The following is an 18,088-nucleotide window of genomic DNA, read 5'->3' on the forward strand; positions in this document are numbered from 1 at the left end:
GTCAACCAACTGGCCAGAACCCTCAATTCAACGGGTCTGACAGATCTTCTCGTTCATAAAGCCTCCATGTCCTTCCCTCCTGAGATGATTCCAGGGCTTTCGGGAGAAATGGAGGGATTCTCATTATCAACATCTGGATTGAGGTCAGGCCTCCTTCAGCAGCCTTTTCCCCCGTCCCCCGACTGGAGTCGTCGAGACAGACATATCTCCTGAAAAGCGATCTCTAAAGCTGCCTGGATATGTCAATCATTCTGTCTGAAAAATGTTTTAGACGGCCCACTTTAACAAAAAAAATGTACAGGCTTCTCGTCTGTGAGCCACTGTGGAGTTATATCAGATTCAATGTTCTCATCCAAACTCGGATCAGCAACATTGACTATAAACAACACATTAATTTCAAAGACTCGTGTCCCAAAAGCATTCGGGACAGAGTTTCCATGCTGATTCAGGATGGAGTTAATTAACAAACTAGTAATATAAACAAATTAAACAATAAAGTAAATACAATAAAATCAATATCTTTTTAATGGTACTATTATACTATGCAAAGTGGGAAAAGTAAGGTCAGGGATAGGTGTTCTGCAAGTACAGAAAGTACAGGACTCACTCTGGATTCATTCAGGGGATGGTGGTGGGGGGTAATTCGGATGACATACACTGACACAGTAGTGAGAGGATAAGAATCGAGTCCTCCTACCTCTCTTACTGTTTGCAACTTGTACAGAAGGAATGGTTGACAAAGCAACTTGAGGAGCTACTGGACAAAATAAAGACAAAACAAATTAAATGAAAACATTAAATCAACAGAAACCCTACATTTTATTATGAACATTAATGTTCATACCAAAAGAAGAATGAAGTAGAAAGAATGCAGACTATTTAAATCCAGTTTCTCTGTCATAAATGATAAAAATAGACAAAAATGTGCACAGTGCACGTTCCATTCCTTGCAGCTGTTGTGGTTTGGAAGTTTCAACGGCTCTGGAAAACAAAAAGCCTGCATTGCTGGCAGAAACTGCTCAGCTGGCATTAGCGTATTTGAGCTTCCCAGGCTTCTTGTGTGAGAGCACGTAAGGCTTAGATCCCTACGTCCCGCTGCCAGTCCGACACAACAGCAGAACAACAGGGCTCAGAACAATCCCAAAGTTATCAGCTTATCATGCATTCACAAATCAACCCAAGTTTCAATGAGCACTATGTCCTTTACTAACCTCCAACCCCCAATTCAATCAAAACCACTGTTTATTCAGGCATGCTGTTTGCATGATGTTTCTCTTTGGCCATCTTTCTGCGCAATGTATTAACTTGAATCAGTATATTTAAACAGCCATGAAAACTCCCTGGCAGGGCTGAGAAAAGATTGAGAGGGCCCAAGAGAGAGCGTCATTCCTAATTAAAATGGAGGGCATAATGCTTTAAATCATCTTCGTGTCTTTACGGCTGTTCAGCTTGTTTCTTAGAAATGCTGATTGCTCAAAAATCTCACAGCTTTCAGACATGTCAGAAACTCGTACGCGAAAGAGAAAAAGCAAAAAGAACATGTTTGTCCATCTGGAATGAGTCAGTATACAACAAATGTACAAAAAAGACTAGCTGTCAGCAAACTTCTGCTGGATCTGTTTCACTCTTATAGCAGTCTAAAAATTGTTCTGTGAGTCAGATCAAAGGAAATTTTATCCAAGTTGAAAAATATACCCTACCTTGATTTCGGTTAGCGACACCTAGAGATGAAATGTTCTGCCGAACTGCATGCAAGCAGGAGAAATCAGGTGTTAATTGAATGCACTGGCTGTCGGATGTCAGATGCACTAGGACGGGTCAAGTTTGGACTCATGTACACATAAACAGCTACACACATCTCCAGATGGGTCATTCATAAAGTTGAGCTGATAGGCTCGATGAGGACAAGCAACCAATGGACCAATCACAGGTCATCTCTAGAGATTGTATGTAATTGAGCTGTGTTTTTTGGCTTACTCTATATTAATACATGGGAAAGATGGCTGACAGAGATGAAGGGAAATTGTGTCAGTGTTTCGGATGCACCATGTGAGATTGGATTGTGCGCACGTGTAATCATGGTTGCTTGAGATACTTGTTAAATTCATCAAATTGATTAATTTGAAGTGTGCTTCTGGATAAAAAAAAAGGTGACAACTGAAATGATGATTTGATGGGAATATCCTTATAATTACATACAATTAATTTCCTTAGATGCGGAAATATTAAGACTGGGAACGGGGCAGTCTCTCAGTCAACCTCAGAGGCAGCACTAAAGCGAAAGGACCAAACCAAACGTTCCTTCCCTCCAACACAAACATGGTTAAGTCCCTTATGTGCTGCTTCATGGTTGACCTCAGTGTGTGGGAAAAGTGTGTAAAACGAGGACAGGGTGCAGGAATTCCAGTGAGGACACGTCTATGAATTTGAATTCGATTTTTTTTTCACCAGGGACATAGCATGGTGTTTGGGGACTCGGAATGCATGCAGACGCAGGTTACTGACAGGGGAAACCCATCTTGAAGACCCATTATGAAATGGCCTCTATGTCCAATCACATTGGGAGAAATGACTCTTTTTCCATGTGATTCGGGGAATTCCGTGAAAATAACTATGAGTTTTCAGTTCAAGCTCCAGTAATATTTTATGACAGAAATTAAAGATGAAAAACAAAGAATTGTTCTTGTAAGATTAATAAGATAATGTTAGCTGAGGGTGTGTCAACATTGTAAAGTGTTTCTCTTTCTTTAGATTAGTGTTTGGCATTTCAGCATCACCTCATTAGTTGAAGATTTGTTTGTTTTATGATACTCAACCTCATTAAAACACAAACAAGAAAAAAAGGAATGTGTTTTTACAATTATTTCAAAATGTGATTAGGCATTCTTTTGTAAACTAAAAAAAAAAACAATTTGGATCCATCAAACTAATCTAATATTTGGAGAAACACTTTTTTTCCCACAACTCTTTTCATAGAGGTTTTGTCTCTTTATTTTTAATCCAGTTAGACACAAAGATTGAGAACACAGCAGTGAACAACCATTGGAGATACTATCAGTTTGGAAGCTATCAGCCCTCATAGTGACGGATGAATCCAGTTGTCCTCTTTCATCACATTACATGACACTCACACATGCAGAAGCCAGTGTCATGATACCCATGGGACAACGTTGAGCACTTTATTATTGATATAAATGTGATCCGTATTACCAAATGATTAGGAGCGATGCTCATCACATCTGCTCTTCATTAATGTTTTTGTTGGTGAAAATTTGGATAAAAATTGGATAAATAAGAAGTGACAGCTTTTAATCAATGCTGTGATGAAATGCAATCCTGTACAGCCAAAATCTCATCTTAAAATATTAATTTTGCTCTAATGCCTGCATTAGGCAATTCTGGCAGGCTTAATAAACTTGAAATAGAATTGGGAAAAGTCAATAAAGAATTCAATTACCCTCAAGCAACTCTGAGGAAACTGCAGTGTTTTCTTTTTCAGTCTCGGGCAAAACATCTCCGGCCTCAAGGACTCTCTTTACAAGCTCTCTCTCTCTATAGTTTTTATGAAAGGGAGAGAATGGTGTTTATAATTGTTATAGTGATGGTCAGAGGACAGTTTTTATGGCTTCAGCTCTTTTTTTGGTGATAAAGTATCATCAAACTGTTCAGGACCCTAGTTGTACTGTGAGTGTCTCATCTTTGTGTCTTTCTGGATGGAGGTGTGTAAATTCACCATGAGGGACAGTGAGTGGATGTTCATGTTGATGATTGCATAAGAAATAATGGAGTGAGCCCATGCAGAAATGGCACAGCTCAGGCCATGCTTTACAGCCAAAGACAAAACACACTTGAGGAGAGTGTCCACTTGGTTTAACGTACATTTCTGATTAAAAGTGCAACTTGTAGCGCAGGTTTTTTGTTCACTAATTTCTTCTCAACAAATGTTCATTGGTAGTACTATATTGTATGAATAAATCAGTACAATATGAATATTGTAATGAATATAAAATCCTTATCAGCCTTATCAACAATAATTCCAATGTTCATTTTTGAATATTTGATTTGTGCAATGTTATCTCATACATCTTTGATATGTTATACCAATCTATCCAAAGAGGAAATGTGTATATTTGTCCTGGCCCCAAGAGAAGTGAAGCGTATGGAAATATTCAAGGCTCTACATGCATTCTGACTTGTTCAATATCTCTGTGGCTCCAGTTTTCACATTCAACCTCCCTGCACCTGTAACTCTATCTGTCTGCTGGCTTATGAGGCCCCTGGCAGGACCAGATAATACCAGATAGACCTGCATTTCTCATATTAAAATGATATTCTCCCCTTTCTGCTTCTAAGCCCCTATCTTATTATGTGGCAAAACTGCTGTTTGCTAGAAATAGCTTACCTTAACCCTGTTCTAATTAACTTCAAAACTAATCACATTAGGTTGCACAGTTTATAATCAATTGGTCCAATGAAAATCAGAAATCAACGTTTAACCAGAAGTGTACTTGAGGTAAAGTGAGAAGCAAAGCTGTTCATCTCGCACTTCCTGTTGATTTAGATCTATGAGTTTGTTTACTTACTAACTGGACCAACGCTATTTGGCAGACCTAGAAGAGAAATGAGAGAAGAGATTATATTAGAAACAGTATATATCAATAGCAATGGCAACAAACAGCAATTTTAAAATGTAATAAAAAGTGAATTTTTTTTTTTTTTTTTTTTATGAAAAGCAATAATTACATTTTACATTCTAGAAATATATATTTCCATAAAAATACTTAAATGAAATAATCATTACACAATAAATATTAATAATACATATAAATAAATATTGATAAAAAACACATACAATGCACATAACATGTAATATAGGGTGTGTTCACACTTATAGTTCGGTTCGTTTGGTCCAGACCAAAAAAAAAAAAAAAAAAAAAAAGTTTAGTCCTGGTCCGCTTAGCATTCACATTTGCATTTTAACACCATATAGGGATTCATTCACAACCTGACTGATCAGCTTTTATGATGTTTCGAGACGGAACTTCCCGAACATCCAAACCAATGCTGTGTGCTGGGCTAAATTTGCTCGTTGTATGTGTGTAGCCTACATATGATGGTGTTTTGACTCGTGAAGAGCTTATAAAATGGTTACATGGTTTACATGCCTTTGGTCTGTGTTGCATTCATAATTGATTCAAACCACACCAACGTTTGGACGGAGACATCTTTTCAGCGGTCTCGGTCCACTTGTTTGGTGCGCACCAGGGTTTGCATGGTAGCGTTCACACTTATTCAAATGAACCGCACTAACAGAGCAATCGCACCAGGATTCATTTTAATTGAACCAAAAATGCCAAGTGTGAACACACCCATAATCTGTTTTTTATGTAATAAAATAGTTTGCAGTGTACTGCTGGACTATCTCTCACTATACTTGCTACAGAACCTGAAAAAATAAACAACCTTGGTAAAACAACTATTTCAAACAACTGATGACAGCAGAGAACCCCTCTAGGATAATTCATAATTTTTTTTTTTAAAACACAAAGCAAATCCAAAAGTAGGAACAGGTTCAAGTATTATATCTGCATTCCTAATAAATAAAAATAAACATAACATGGTGAGGTATAAGATTTTGTGCTACGTTTCAAACAGACCATTCGGAGAGCAGTGAATGAAGATTTTCCTTTGAACGATGGAGAACTCTTGGTGAGCTGAACTCACGCCCCTGCAGTGTGCCATTGATCAAGTGTGCGCCATCTAATCTCTCTCCCTGATCTCTGCTTCATATGGACAGTTAAGAGTCAAATTTATGACCTTTGGAAGGAGGGTTGAGAAATCACTTGGAAAATAGGCACCTCCAGGCACCTCCAACGAACATGTGTGAAGACTGAGACAGAAAGATAGAAGACGGAAAGGAGAAGAGAGGACAACCTGCATAGGGAAACATAAACTATAACATCATGCTTTTGCATTCACATCTATTATGCCAATACCAAAGAGAGATTGGTATCTGCCAATACCTTGATTTCATTGATGAAATCTTTCACACTTCATGTACTTGGTGTGTTTCAACCGCAGGATCCTAAATGAAGTTCCGGGTAAAAATGTCCCCCTCAGAAAGTCCCTGCTTGTGAGGTACTACTTTTTCAATGTTCAGGAACTTTCAGGGGTGGGACTTGGGCACTGAACATGCTAATTGGTTGAGTTCATGCTGCATTTTGATTGGTTGACTCCACGCAGCATTTCATTTCAACCACCATTTTTAAAAATCTGTTGCGGTGTGTGTAGTCCTACGTCACCGGACTAATTTGCCTAATCTTCACAGTACTTTAGACTGCAGTGGAAACGCAGAAAGAAACAGGTCTGGGGGGAAAAATTGCGACAAATTGTTCCGGGTAATTTCGGTGGAAATCTCTATGATATTCTGGTCCACAGATACAGTAAGGCTTGGTTCCCTCTTTCAATGTCTTTTTTTACTTGAACTTCATCATGGAAAAATTACAATGATTGATGCTGCATCTGACACCACAGAAACAAATACAGACGTCTCTATATACTCTAAACAGCATCAACAGTGTAACACAGCACCTCTCATAGCACATTGTCCGCTCTCTTTGCTTTAAATACAGTCAGGCTTTTAGTCATGGTTCTCATTCATCCTCAAGATTCATGTAAGTGCTATACAACCTCATTTTTATTTATTTTTATTTATTCACCTCTCCTCTTTTGAGTTGGACAGTCGTCTGCCTGAGACGGACACAAAATATCATGTGTCGTATCATTAGATTATCTTTCAATCAGAGCGGTTTTCAGCCCCCCTCACCTGCTGGAACTCTCCATTATGTCAGAGAGCAGGAATCAAATTGTGAAGCCTGATGCAGAAACACATTAGGCTGCTTATGTTTATTGCACACTCCATTGATTTTTACCATCTGAACTTCTGCACTCTGGGGTCACTCGAGTCTCCAGGAACAACTGATGATGGGCAGGAGTGTGTGTGTGCTAAATGAATATATATCCAGGAGGATTTTTCCAATTTTCCTGTACCTGATTTTACATGTTATGTTGTCATCTTTTATGCTATTGTTTGTTTAACACACCTAAAATGACTGAATGAACTCTCTACACTGCCAGAAAATGTTTGCAAAATTTTTACCTTTAGTAGCTTAATGGCTTATTGTGTTGTTAAGTTTTGCTTATTGAATAATTATTGATGTTTGTGTGTGTATGAGAAAATAACCAATAGTAAAAAAACAAAACAAAATGCAAATATTACAAAATGTGACATTAAAAGTGTATAAATCACTTGTTTTTCTAAAGTAACACTGTCCAAAAGTGACACCAGGTGGTAATTGGTGAAATACTAAATACTTATATAATAAATACTTGTTTAACATTTATTAGGCTTTAAATAATATTCGCCTGCCCTTCAATATATTAGGGCTCAATTCTTTCTATGGGCCCAGTCAGACCGGTTCAGATTTTTACTTGCCCTGTCAAAATGCACAAAAAGTTATTGTTTTCACTGTTTTTGTCCAATGTAACCTTGTAGACGGTGCTTTAAGATTTTTAGGTAGGTCTAACAGGTAGGATATATACAGATATTGAATAAAGTTATCAAACACTTCACAGTCTTCACTGCATAAATGATAAATTAAATATAGATTAATCCTTATTAAAGCTACAAACGATTTTCTCTGTCTTTTGTTCTTTGATTAACATTAAGCGAGCTTAATAGGCTGCTGTCACTTTAAGAGCTGAAGCATATGATGCAGATCTGACACACCCTATTTTCTCAACTCTTTACGTACATTTAAGACTTTATTTAACTCATTTAATTAAGACTGTGCTTGCAAGGATACTCCACAAAACGGGCATGAGTCGTGTGTGTGTCACACAGACAAGAGATTCACACACAGATGCAAGTATATATTGCACTGTATTCTCTTTAAGGTCTTATCACATGTGAATGTTTAAAAGCATTTGCTTGAATAAGAGCGTGATCATTTAACGTAATGTAACGCTAGCCAAAGGATGATGGAAAAAACGGATAATGCGTTAATTGCGTTAAATATTTTTAAAGCGTTAAACTGAAAAGAATTATTTACGTGTGCTAACACGTTAAATTTGACAGCACTAATATATATATATATATACATATACATATATATAGCAGTGTGTGGGACTTATTCCACATTCCTTCTATTCATATTTTAGACAAATACTTCCTTGATTTCGTGCAAATCCACCTTTCCACAAATTAATAAGACCCTTTTCTCACAATCAAGCAATTATGCCATCAAAATACACCTACAATGTTATATGAACCCGCACAGAATGATAAAGAATAGACAGTCTCTCGGGGGGAAAATCCATCCACACACACCTAAACACATGTTATACTGACAGTTAATTTTTCAGGCTTCCTCCCAGAGGTTGACGGGACGTAATTAACCCAACCTGGGCAAGATACCAGATCTGTCCTGCCCTACATAACACACTCACACGCCTGCCAAGTCATCCAGCTTGAGGGATTCCCGCTGGACGGCATGGAAATTGTGACGACTTCCTTTTTTCTCATTTGAAAGACAATCTGTTCCTTAACCGCCCACTTCCGTCGCCAACAAAAGGACAAACCCCTCTATGATGCTTTATTTCATGTTTCATGTTGGAAACGGAGCTAGTTGAATTGCTGGTGGCCTCATTATTGTTGTTCTAGTAGAACAACTTCCTGACCTTCACATAGTCTCATCTGTTTGCTTTTTCCATCCACCTGGACTTTCCGGCAAAGCTTATCTACAATATTTCTACCCTAGGCAAAGTTTGTAATTACTTTCCCTGGCCACTTACATCTCATGGCCATCCATCATCCATTTTCTACACGGATGTGAGCCGTGACATACACAAGCAACCGCGCGGCTCAAAACGTAAGGAAATGACAACCCACACCGGTAGAACTTGTCGGCCAACCTCTGCTACAGTAACGGCACCTCCATCTGAATGTTTTACAGGGCAGAGTGAATAGATTTGTACGGGAGATGGCAAGTATGAAAAAGTGCCTGCGATGAGTCACAGTCACAGTTAAGATTCTGGGAATGCGACACGCGGCGGAAAATCCTGTGATGGAAGAAACAAATATTTGAAAGAGAGATTACCGTTGCGGCAGCACAGAGAAAGATGTGGAAAAGGCAGAGTAAACAAACCAGGTCTCATGGGGGAATAAGGAGAACATAACACAAAATAAAGAAAGAGAAAAAAGACAGAAAGAGAGAGGGAGCGTAATATGCTTTCGGAGTTGACACTACAAGAGTCAAGATGGAAATGGTAACTGTGGTGGTTGTGGAGGACATGCAGCCAGGGTGGAGATGTTAAAATGAATAATTAGATAACACAACTCGTACAAAATAACTCTCCTCTTCTGGGAGAAGACAAGATGGCCACCTGGCCCTTCAGATAACACTAATTAGAGCATCCGTACGGGCAGTGGAATGAGGATCGAGGACACGCTTAATTACACTTCAAGATCGTCCATGTTACAAAACAAGAAAGGCAAACATCTTCTACAGGACTGCGCACGTTCTAAGGCGGGAACTGTCTTCCTCACTTCCTCCTTGAGTGTATGATTTCCTATAAGAAAGTTTGCATGTCTGAGGATGGCAGGTGGGGGAGGAAGGGTACAGCTGTTATAGTTTCAGCCCAGGAACGAACCATTTGATTCAAGGACGCCGAACAACGGCAGGCGAACACACTGACATCTGGCAGCCCTTTACTTATGTACACTAATTAAAAAACAAAACCAGCCATCAGTCGTACACTACGGCACCGCTGATAATAATTTACTCTCATTGCGACTGTCATCTCCAGATGTGTTGGGCTGTCTTCGTTAGCTAGGCTGAACAGAAGTAAATGAGGTATTATGAATCTCCTCCCTCGGTGGATCCCGCTCAAGCATGATTTCCATGGCTTCTGTTGTGTGCTGAGTGGAATTTTGTATCCAAAATTAAATGTTAAAAAGCTGTAAAATCAATAAGTCGCATAAAAGCATATATCATGTTCAGCTTTTATCTTCACCGACTGAAGCCGAGGTCAATGAGGAACGATAAAAACCGTTACTGAAACTGTGTCGGGACACATCTCTCTTTAAGTGCTTTGATCACAAGTAATTTACAAGGCCAGACCAGTTTGATTTGAAGTTTCATTTGCACAGTTTAATCCTGCCAGGACAAGAGGAATTAGTCAGTTCTCTGTACAGAAGTGCTATATTAAACCACAGAGTATTACTCAGCAGAGACGTGGAAAACAATTAGCATTGCTTGCTAATCCTCCCATTTTTAAACTTTAACAGGGGCTTGCTGATCTTATGTGCGTGAACCATACCAAATGCCATTGCTTCGCTTGGGAACCAGCAGGCACAGTGCAGATCAGACCTTATTTTCACTCGCGTCGTGAAACCCTACATCAATCTGACAACCCATAAAACACACAAACATTAGTCAAGTTTAAGAAGGCATTTTAGATTCAGATCAGCACAGGCCAGAACATTGTGTGTGAGTCCCATTGCCGCCTTTTCCAGGAGGGAGAAAATGGGGGCGCCCTCATCACTTCCCCTCTCTTCGAGATCAGAAATGGTCTGTCACTGCTAATTCTCCAACTGATCGCTCTCCGACTCGCCGTTCTGATGTGAAGCGAGAACCTAGCTACTTCCCAGAAGTCTGAGCACGCTTTGACGAAGAGTGATATCCAACACTCTTTCATCAATCTCAAGCTCTTTTCTTGATTTGTCTGACCCAGTCGGACTAAGAGGAACTACTCTGCCTTCCAACGACACAAAAAAGAAGAACTAACACTACATACAATAAATTACCAAACTACAAATTACTCATAATTTCAATTAGTAAAACTGCAGTCAAGATACCTGTATCTATTAAAAAACAATGTATCTATATATAATATCCCTCACAAAACAAAAATGTGAGTAAAAATGAGCTTAAACTAAGAAAAAACAATAAAATAGAAAATGCAATTTTTTACAAAGTGCCACAAAAAAAAAAACTTTTTTGAAAGCATTGTGATAAACAGTAGCACTTATTTAAATACATATTTTGCTTCAATAAAAAGAAGACCGAAGCGAGAGAGCAATACACTGTTAGCAGTAAAACATTTTTTTTTAAAGCATAACAATGCAACCTGTAGTAAAAAAGATGCTATTTGTAATTATTTATGTTTGTCTCCATTGCCCTACCGCATGGTATCAAGCACAAAGAACTGTTGTAAAATCAGCTGCAATTGGTTTTAAATCGTCAAACTGCTTTTCTTCTGTTTGAAATATTATTATTATTGTTTAATCTAATTATTTTTAATCCAAAGGGAATGTTCTAAGAGCCTGTCTTTTACCGCATTATTATGTTATGGACTTCTCACTCTCCTCACACAGGAGGACCATAATAAGGGGTTTAAGGTGAGGCTATGTTTTATAGTGGGTCCAGAGTCTGCGCTGTCTTTTTTTAAAATAATGTCCTGTCAATCTCAGTCCTTCAAAACACTCCACTGGCTCCTGGAGAGTCATGAGGTACAACAGCTGCCAGAAGGCACGCGTCGCTCCCCTTATACACACGGAGGGACACACAAACACACGGAGGGACACACAAACACACGGACAGACAGACACGCACGCACGCACGCCCGCACACACACACACACACACACACACACACACACACACACACACACACACACACACACACACACACACACACACACACTCTCTAACCTGCTGAAGACTGAAAAGAAAGTTTTGGTCATATCTGTTATATGTGCTGCTGCTTTAGTCCCAGAAGCATATGTTGAGTGCTAGTTTATTTCAGGGCAAACATTCTGTGTGTTGGATTGAAGGCTCTGTCTTCTGTCATTTGAAATAAACTGCAGTGGTCCCCAGGCTTACAGACAGCACTGGTTTTATAAAGGCTAACTGTCCTTCTTTATAGTTCTAACATTTGATATGCGCTGTTTTCTGTGAAAGAAAGGTCCTACAAGTGTTCTGCGTCTTTCTGAAGGGTAAACACTCCTTAAAGGGATAGTTCACTCAAAAGTTAATTTCTGCCATCAGAATTTTTTCTTCATTTCAATGGACAAAAACAACTGAAACCTTATTCAAAATATCTCATTTTGTGCCCCACAGAAGAAAGTAAGCCATAAAGGTTTGGAATGACATGATGGTGAGTAAATGATGACAGCTTTTACATTAAACTATCCCTGTAACCAATAGCATGGTTGCTTAGGCACTTCCATGCTATTGCTGTCATTAAAGCTAAAGGACGTACCAAATAGAAAATAATGTTAACTTTTCACTGAAATGGTAAATGGTGGTAAATTATTTATTTATTATTATTTTATTTTTTTACTTTGTAACCCACTTTATACTACGGATAAGAATACCATGGTACCACCACAATTTTTGGACTTGGTCACTACCATCTGTAGTAAACAATAATGACCATATAGTTTGTAATTTAACATAAGTAAATCAAATATTAAATATGTCTGATAGACCTTCTTAAAGTTGAGAAGTTACTGTGATGTGTCAGAGTTCCTGTGAGGACCTGGTTTTAAATTGGAAGTAGGGTAATGGCTTCTGGGGAGACACCATGAGCGCATTGTGAAAGGTAGGACATCAGTAAGAGAGATGGTTTATGGTCAGAGTAAAAGGACATGTGAGCCTTGTTATCCACAAACATAGAGCCCATATTGTTCTTTCCAGTAAGTGGAATGGGAATGTGTGTGTGTGTGTATACTCACAGATATTTGCTGTGCCCTTGGGGATGGGGAGATAGGATCCAGCGCTCCAAGCTCTGGCCTGATAATTCCTCTTACAGCGGCCACAGTCAGGCCCCGTAGTGTTGTGCTCACATTCGCAAGTGAGTTTCTCTTTGTCAAAGATGCAGCTGTTGGCATGAAGGTTGCACTTGCACCTGTCAGGGTAAAAAAAAAAGGAAATAAAACATATGCCCTTGTGGATTTTCAATTGTGGGGTTCAATTACACCCGAGAGGGGAGAAAAAATTGGAACCAGCACTTAGAGACCAGAGTGACCTTGTAAATCATTTGCATTTCAAGTAAATGTGCATCTGCATGTGGAGGTATTCTGAAGCTTCCAGAAAGTGACTTCAAAACCTTGCACACAGTGTCAAGGATTCTGCAAAATCCACATCATTATTTTTCAGTTCTTTTTTTTTCCCTTCTCGAAAGATAGGTTATTTATAATTATCCCACAGGAAAAGAAATAGTTACAGACAGGTCACACTTTCAAAGAGAGAAAGAAAACAGTTAAATAATCAAAAAAAAATAATTAAGTGGTGTATATTAGGCGCATATGTTGCACACTTCTTTATTTACATATTCACATATTAATATATATGCTGAAGCACTTGTGAATGATTTTAATCCACAGAGGCAGTCATGCTTTAAATGTTGGTTATACATTCACTATGGCCACTGAGGACAACCCCCATGCAAGTGTCTCACAGCGAGATTTGCTCACCCCAGTTTCCTCTCTAAGCACGCAAATTGATTTTGTATGCAGAAAGTCAAAAGATGGATATTTCTGTGACACTCATGCAGAACTGACGTAAAGAAATGTGATGCGGTTAAGTGAAACTGTTCTGCAGCTAGAATTGAGTAGCTTAACTTGTTTATATGTGTGCGTCTGTGTTTTTCAGTTCACCATGCAATACTTTAAATTAAATTGACCATCACTTGCGCAAATATTTTTTTATACTCATAAACTGAATAACATAATAAACAATATGTGGTAATAAACAATATGGTCCCACTTTATATTAGGTGTCTTGGTAACACTTTACAATAAGGTCTCATTTGTTAACATTAGTTATTGCATTAACTAACTAGCCTGGGTTTCCCCATGCTGCCTTGAGCGCAGCGCGATTTTATTCACGCTGCTAGGCAGCCTGGATACCATGGACCAGATTTTCGCCTCAGCTAGGGAACCAATCACAGAACGGGGACGGAGCAGCAAGACGATGACGACATAACCGCGCGCGCGATCTGCTTGCAGTCGTCGAGATGGATGCTAAGGAGTTGAAGAAAATAATAGCTAGTGGAGATTGTAAAGTTGTCGACAATACGTCATCAAAAATCAAGTCCAGTGTGTGGGAGAAATTTGGAGTTATCTGAAGAAAATATTGTGAAAGGCTTTGCTGCAAACATTTTCGTGTTGGATAGCCGCAAATGTGGAACTTCATCCCTGTGGAAGCACGCAGAAACTGTGGTAACAAAGCAGTTCTATCGAACGGTATTTTTCATATTTAACACAGTATGTGTGGTGTGCAGGGCGTGTTTGAACCCAAAATGGTCAGATGTAGGCTAGACGAAATTGCGTGGCATATAGTGTTGTAGCCGCGTCTGTTCGATTGGTAAAATGTTATAAGGCTACTCAGTTTTGTGGTAACGTTAGCCATGTTCTTCATGTATCGGCCTTTTGACAGCTTCGGCTGAAGTTGTCCTTGTGTTAATTGTCGTGTAATAACTTCTGTATGACCTGGCAATAAACATTTTTGTAAGTGTGTCTATAATGTGATAGTCTAAACTGATTTTATTTCGGGTGCGGGTCGGGTGTCGGTTCTATTTTAAGCGGGTCGGGTGCAGATTTTAATTAGTGCTGCTGTTGGGAAACGGGTCGGGTGCTGTTTTAAGCACTGCGGGTGCGGATTTACAAAATCGGACCCGTGCAGGACTCTGGTGTACACATAAATCTCTGACCCATCGTCGTCTTCTTCGTTGAATATCTGTTGCTCTACATACGTCATCTGGTATAATTGAAACGATTGGCTATGAGCTACGTACAGGCGCATTTGATAGACATTTGTAGCGTCCAATAAACCGCTCTGGGCATTCGTAAACCACGCCTCAAATACGAGAAAATGAACATGTGGTTCCCAGACCACGTCTCAAAGAGAAAGAGGTCTGACGTTAGCCAGGCTATTAACTAACATTAACTAACCGAAATTAACATTAACAAAGATAAGTAAATGCTGTAGGAGTGCAGTTCATTATTAGTTCATGTTAACTAATGTAGTTAACTAATGTTAACTACTGAAACATTATTGTGAAGTGTTACCAGTGTCTTAAACTACTATGTACTAACATTTACATTTATAATGTGATGCAATGCACTTATTATGCACATACATGTTTTAACATTGTACTTATAGTATTATAAATACCTGCATGTAAATCCATCTGAAATTAATTTCCGTAATTACAGCTATAATTACACTGTTTACCCTTCCCTTCCCTTTTAACCCAGCCTTAAACCTACCTATTCCACTAAACCTGTCACTAACCTTACCCGTATCCCACCTCAGTAGCAGAAAAAGTGTTTTGCAATACAACATCAACACAATACAAACAAAAGTACATTGTACTTATTTTTTGATGTAAGGACAAAGTAGTTAAAGACACCTACTATAAAGTGTGACTAACAATATAAAAGTACAACTTAATATTTGAATATTAGAAACCAGTAAGGAATAATCCCCGGCTAGCTGTGCATTAAACTATTTTAATGCATGATGTGGAGGCAAAGACCATCCGATGGGAAGCAGAGGCTTGTTGTCTCCACAAAGTGCATTCAAATTGTTTAATGCACAGCTAGCCGTGAATTAGCCTGCTTATAGTATGGTCATTTGTCAACATTGACAACTTAAAGATGTTTTCAGTGCAATATTTGACCAGAAGGGTAAAATTGATGGTTATTTTCGTCAGTTACGGCTTGTTTGTTCTAGCATTCAGCCTGCTTTCAAATCAAACACAGAGATAAAGTAGTTCGTGAGATTACATTTATTTGAATGAATAAACTATAGGATTCATTTGAATTAATTATTGAGAGAGAGATGAGAGATGGGTACCTGCATCTGTTCAGCGTATCTCTCTCTATTAACAATGAAGCTGTGAGTTTAATTCCTTCAGAAATGCTGAGAAATATTAGCCTGGGTTTCCCCATGCTGCCTTGCACGCAGCGCGATTTTATTCACGCTACTAGGCAGCCTGGATTCCATGGACCAGATTTTCGCCTCAGCGAGGGGACCAATCACAGAACGGGGAGGGAGCAGCAAGACGATGACGACGTCTATGCGACACACCGAAGCAGTTTGTTTATATCTATGGATCCAACATGGCAGCAGACATGTTTGCTCATGTTTGTCTTGCACAAACGGCAATAGTCGCTGAACGCCATCGTGTACACATAAATCTCTGACCCATCGTCTTCTTCCTCGTCGAATTTCTGTCGCTCTACATACGTCATCTGGTATGATTGAAACGATTGGCTATGAGCTACGTACAGGTGCATTTGATAGACATTCGTAGCGCCCAATAAACGGCTCTGGGCATTCGTAAACCACGCCTCAAATACAAGAAAATGAACATGTGGTTCCCAGACCACGTCTCAATGAGACGAGGTCTGACGTTAGCCAGGCTAGAGAAATATAATGTAGCGATTAAGTAGCGAAGCCCTGGCCTGGCCCACTTGCCTGCTAATATAAATGTATTAATGTAAACATTTTTATGTAATTATTATAGCTGAAACTATTCCTTGTGGTAACATACAGCATGTCACAGATGCTGTCCATAGATATTATGTAAAAAAAAAAAAAAACGGAATTCCTTTAAAGTTGATCAGCATGATTCTAACAGATTAAAGTAACACTGTAAAAAAAAAAAGCAAAAAAAATAATTATTATTTTTCAAAAGCTGATCAGTCTCTAGTCTTTGATCTAACTTTTTCCAGACTCATGATGTCTGCCGTCTCTCTTTCTCACACAGGTTTACGATCTGCCAAGTGTGGGTACAGAGGAGCATTATTAAAACCATTGTGTCCGAAGAGATGTACATGCAGGGGCTGATAAATGTGATGCACCGAATCACGTTTGGAAGTGACAAATGACTGCTCAGTCCCTGCACGTATACACGGGTAGAATAAATGAGGGGGCATTATTCTCCAGACACCCTGATTTGCATCTCATTATCTATAGTTTTTATTTATTTATTATTTAACAGAAGGGCATGTCAAATCTCAATATCATAGGACATCCTCTTTAAAACTGGCACCTGTCAGCCAAGCATGAATCTGTTGCTTCTGTGACATGTTAGCAAGCTTGCACACATAAAATCTCCAACCAAATAATGACACATGATGCAAATTAGTTGCTGATATTATGGTGGGTCATTAAACTGCATATAAACAGTGAGTAATAGACTTCTGAGACATATTAAAACCACACAAGAGTAAAAACCATAAAAAAGGGCTGCTTTACAGGGGCATGAAACAGTTCCAGTGGGCATAGTTTTTTTCTGAATTATAAAGTACCTCATTTACTTTATTCATAAAAAACTATGCATTGCAATGAACAGCTCGCTAGCCTTAACTAACAAAGCTGGTCCAGCGACCGAGCAAAACAAAGCCATCGAGCTGCAAGGAGTTAAAGGCATGCATGGCATTCTGATTAGGCCTCCTTATTCAGTTCAGGTGGAGGTCTCAGATTCCATGCACTGCACTTCTTGTAGCTTGACCTTCATATCCTCTTATCACCAGAAACATTTTAATCACGGTGTTGATATGAGGCAGAGCTGTGCTGCTGATGTAATGAAGGGGACAGAGCAAGGGCCTGCTGGGTCCCTTTGCCGTCGGCATGGTAGCATCGCTAACAGAGACGAAACATTCTCGTTCCAGTCTGGTCACCAGGGGAGATGAGGTGCAATAGCTGCCTCAAGGAGAAGTGCAGTAAAAAAATATATTTAATTAGACTTTAATGCCAAAGCTGCTCTCCAGGGCTCCACCATAGAAACTCTCTGTCTTAATTTAGCCAGGCTTTGCCATATTCACAAGTACTGCCGTGTTCTGATAAAAGATTATGATGCATGTGCATTTTGCTTGTGTGAGTTTCCACAACAGTCTAAAATGTATGCAAAATACACAAAAGAGCACCACAAATGTGGTCCACATGACTTGTGCACTATACTAAGTCTTCTGAAGTCATACAATAGCTTTTGTGTGAAAAACAAAAATGCAT

At 39.0% G+C, this 18,088-nt stretch overlaps 1 protein-coding gene across 12 annotated transcripts in view; it reads right to left on the reverse strand.

Annotated features, from left to right (window-relative positions):
* Positions 1-18,088, reverse strand: part of ntng1a (netrin g1a) — a 90,020-nt gene that overhangs the window by 8,765 nt on the left and 63,167 nt on the right. For 5 of the 12 annotated variants that reach the window (XM_084398328.1, XM_084398334.1, XM_084398331.1 and 2 more), the window contains exons 4-5: positions 12,799-12,971; positions 4,584-4,610 (exon numbers count right to left, since the gene is read on the reverse strand). In XM_084398328.1, coding sequence (XP_084254454.1) covers positions 4,584-4,610; positions 12,799-12,971 — 200 coding nt within the window. Of the gene's footprint in view, positions 1-697; positions 758-1,700; positions 1,746-4,583; positions 4,611-12,798; positions 12,972-18,088 lie in introns of all 12 variants that reach the window. The other 7 variants (XM_084398337.1, XM_084398333.1, XM_084398329.1 and 4 more) reach the window with 2 other exon arrangements.

Source organism: Rutilus rutilus (genome assembly GCF_951802725.1).
Source record: "Rutilus rutilus genome assembly, chromosome: 24".
Classification (NCBI taxonomy): domain Eukaryota; kingdom Metazoa; phylum Chordata; class Actinopteri; order Cypriniformes; family Leuciscidae; genus Rutilus; species Rutilus rutilus.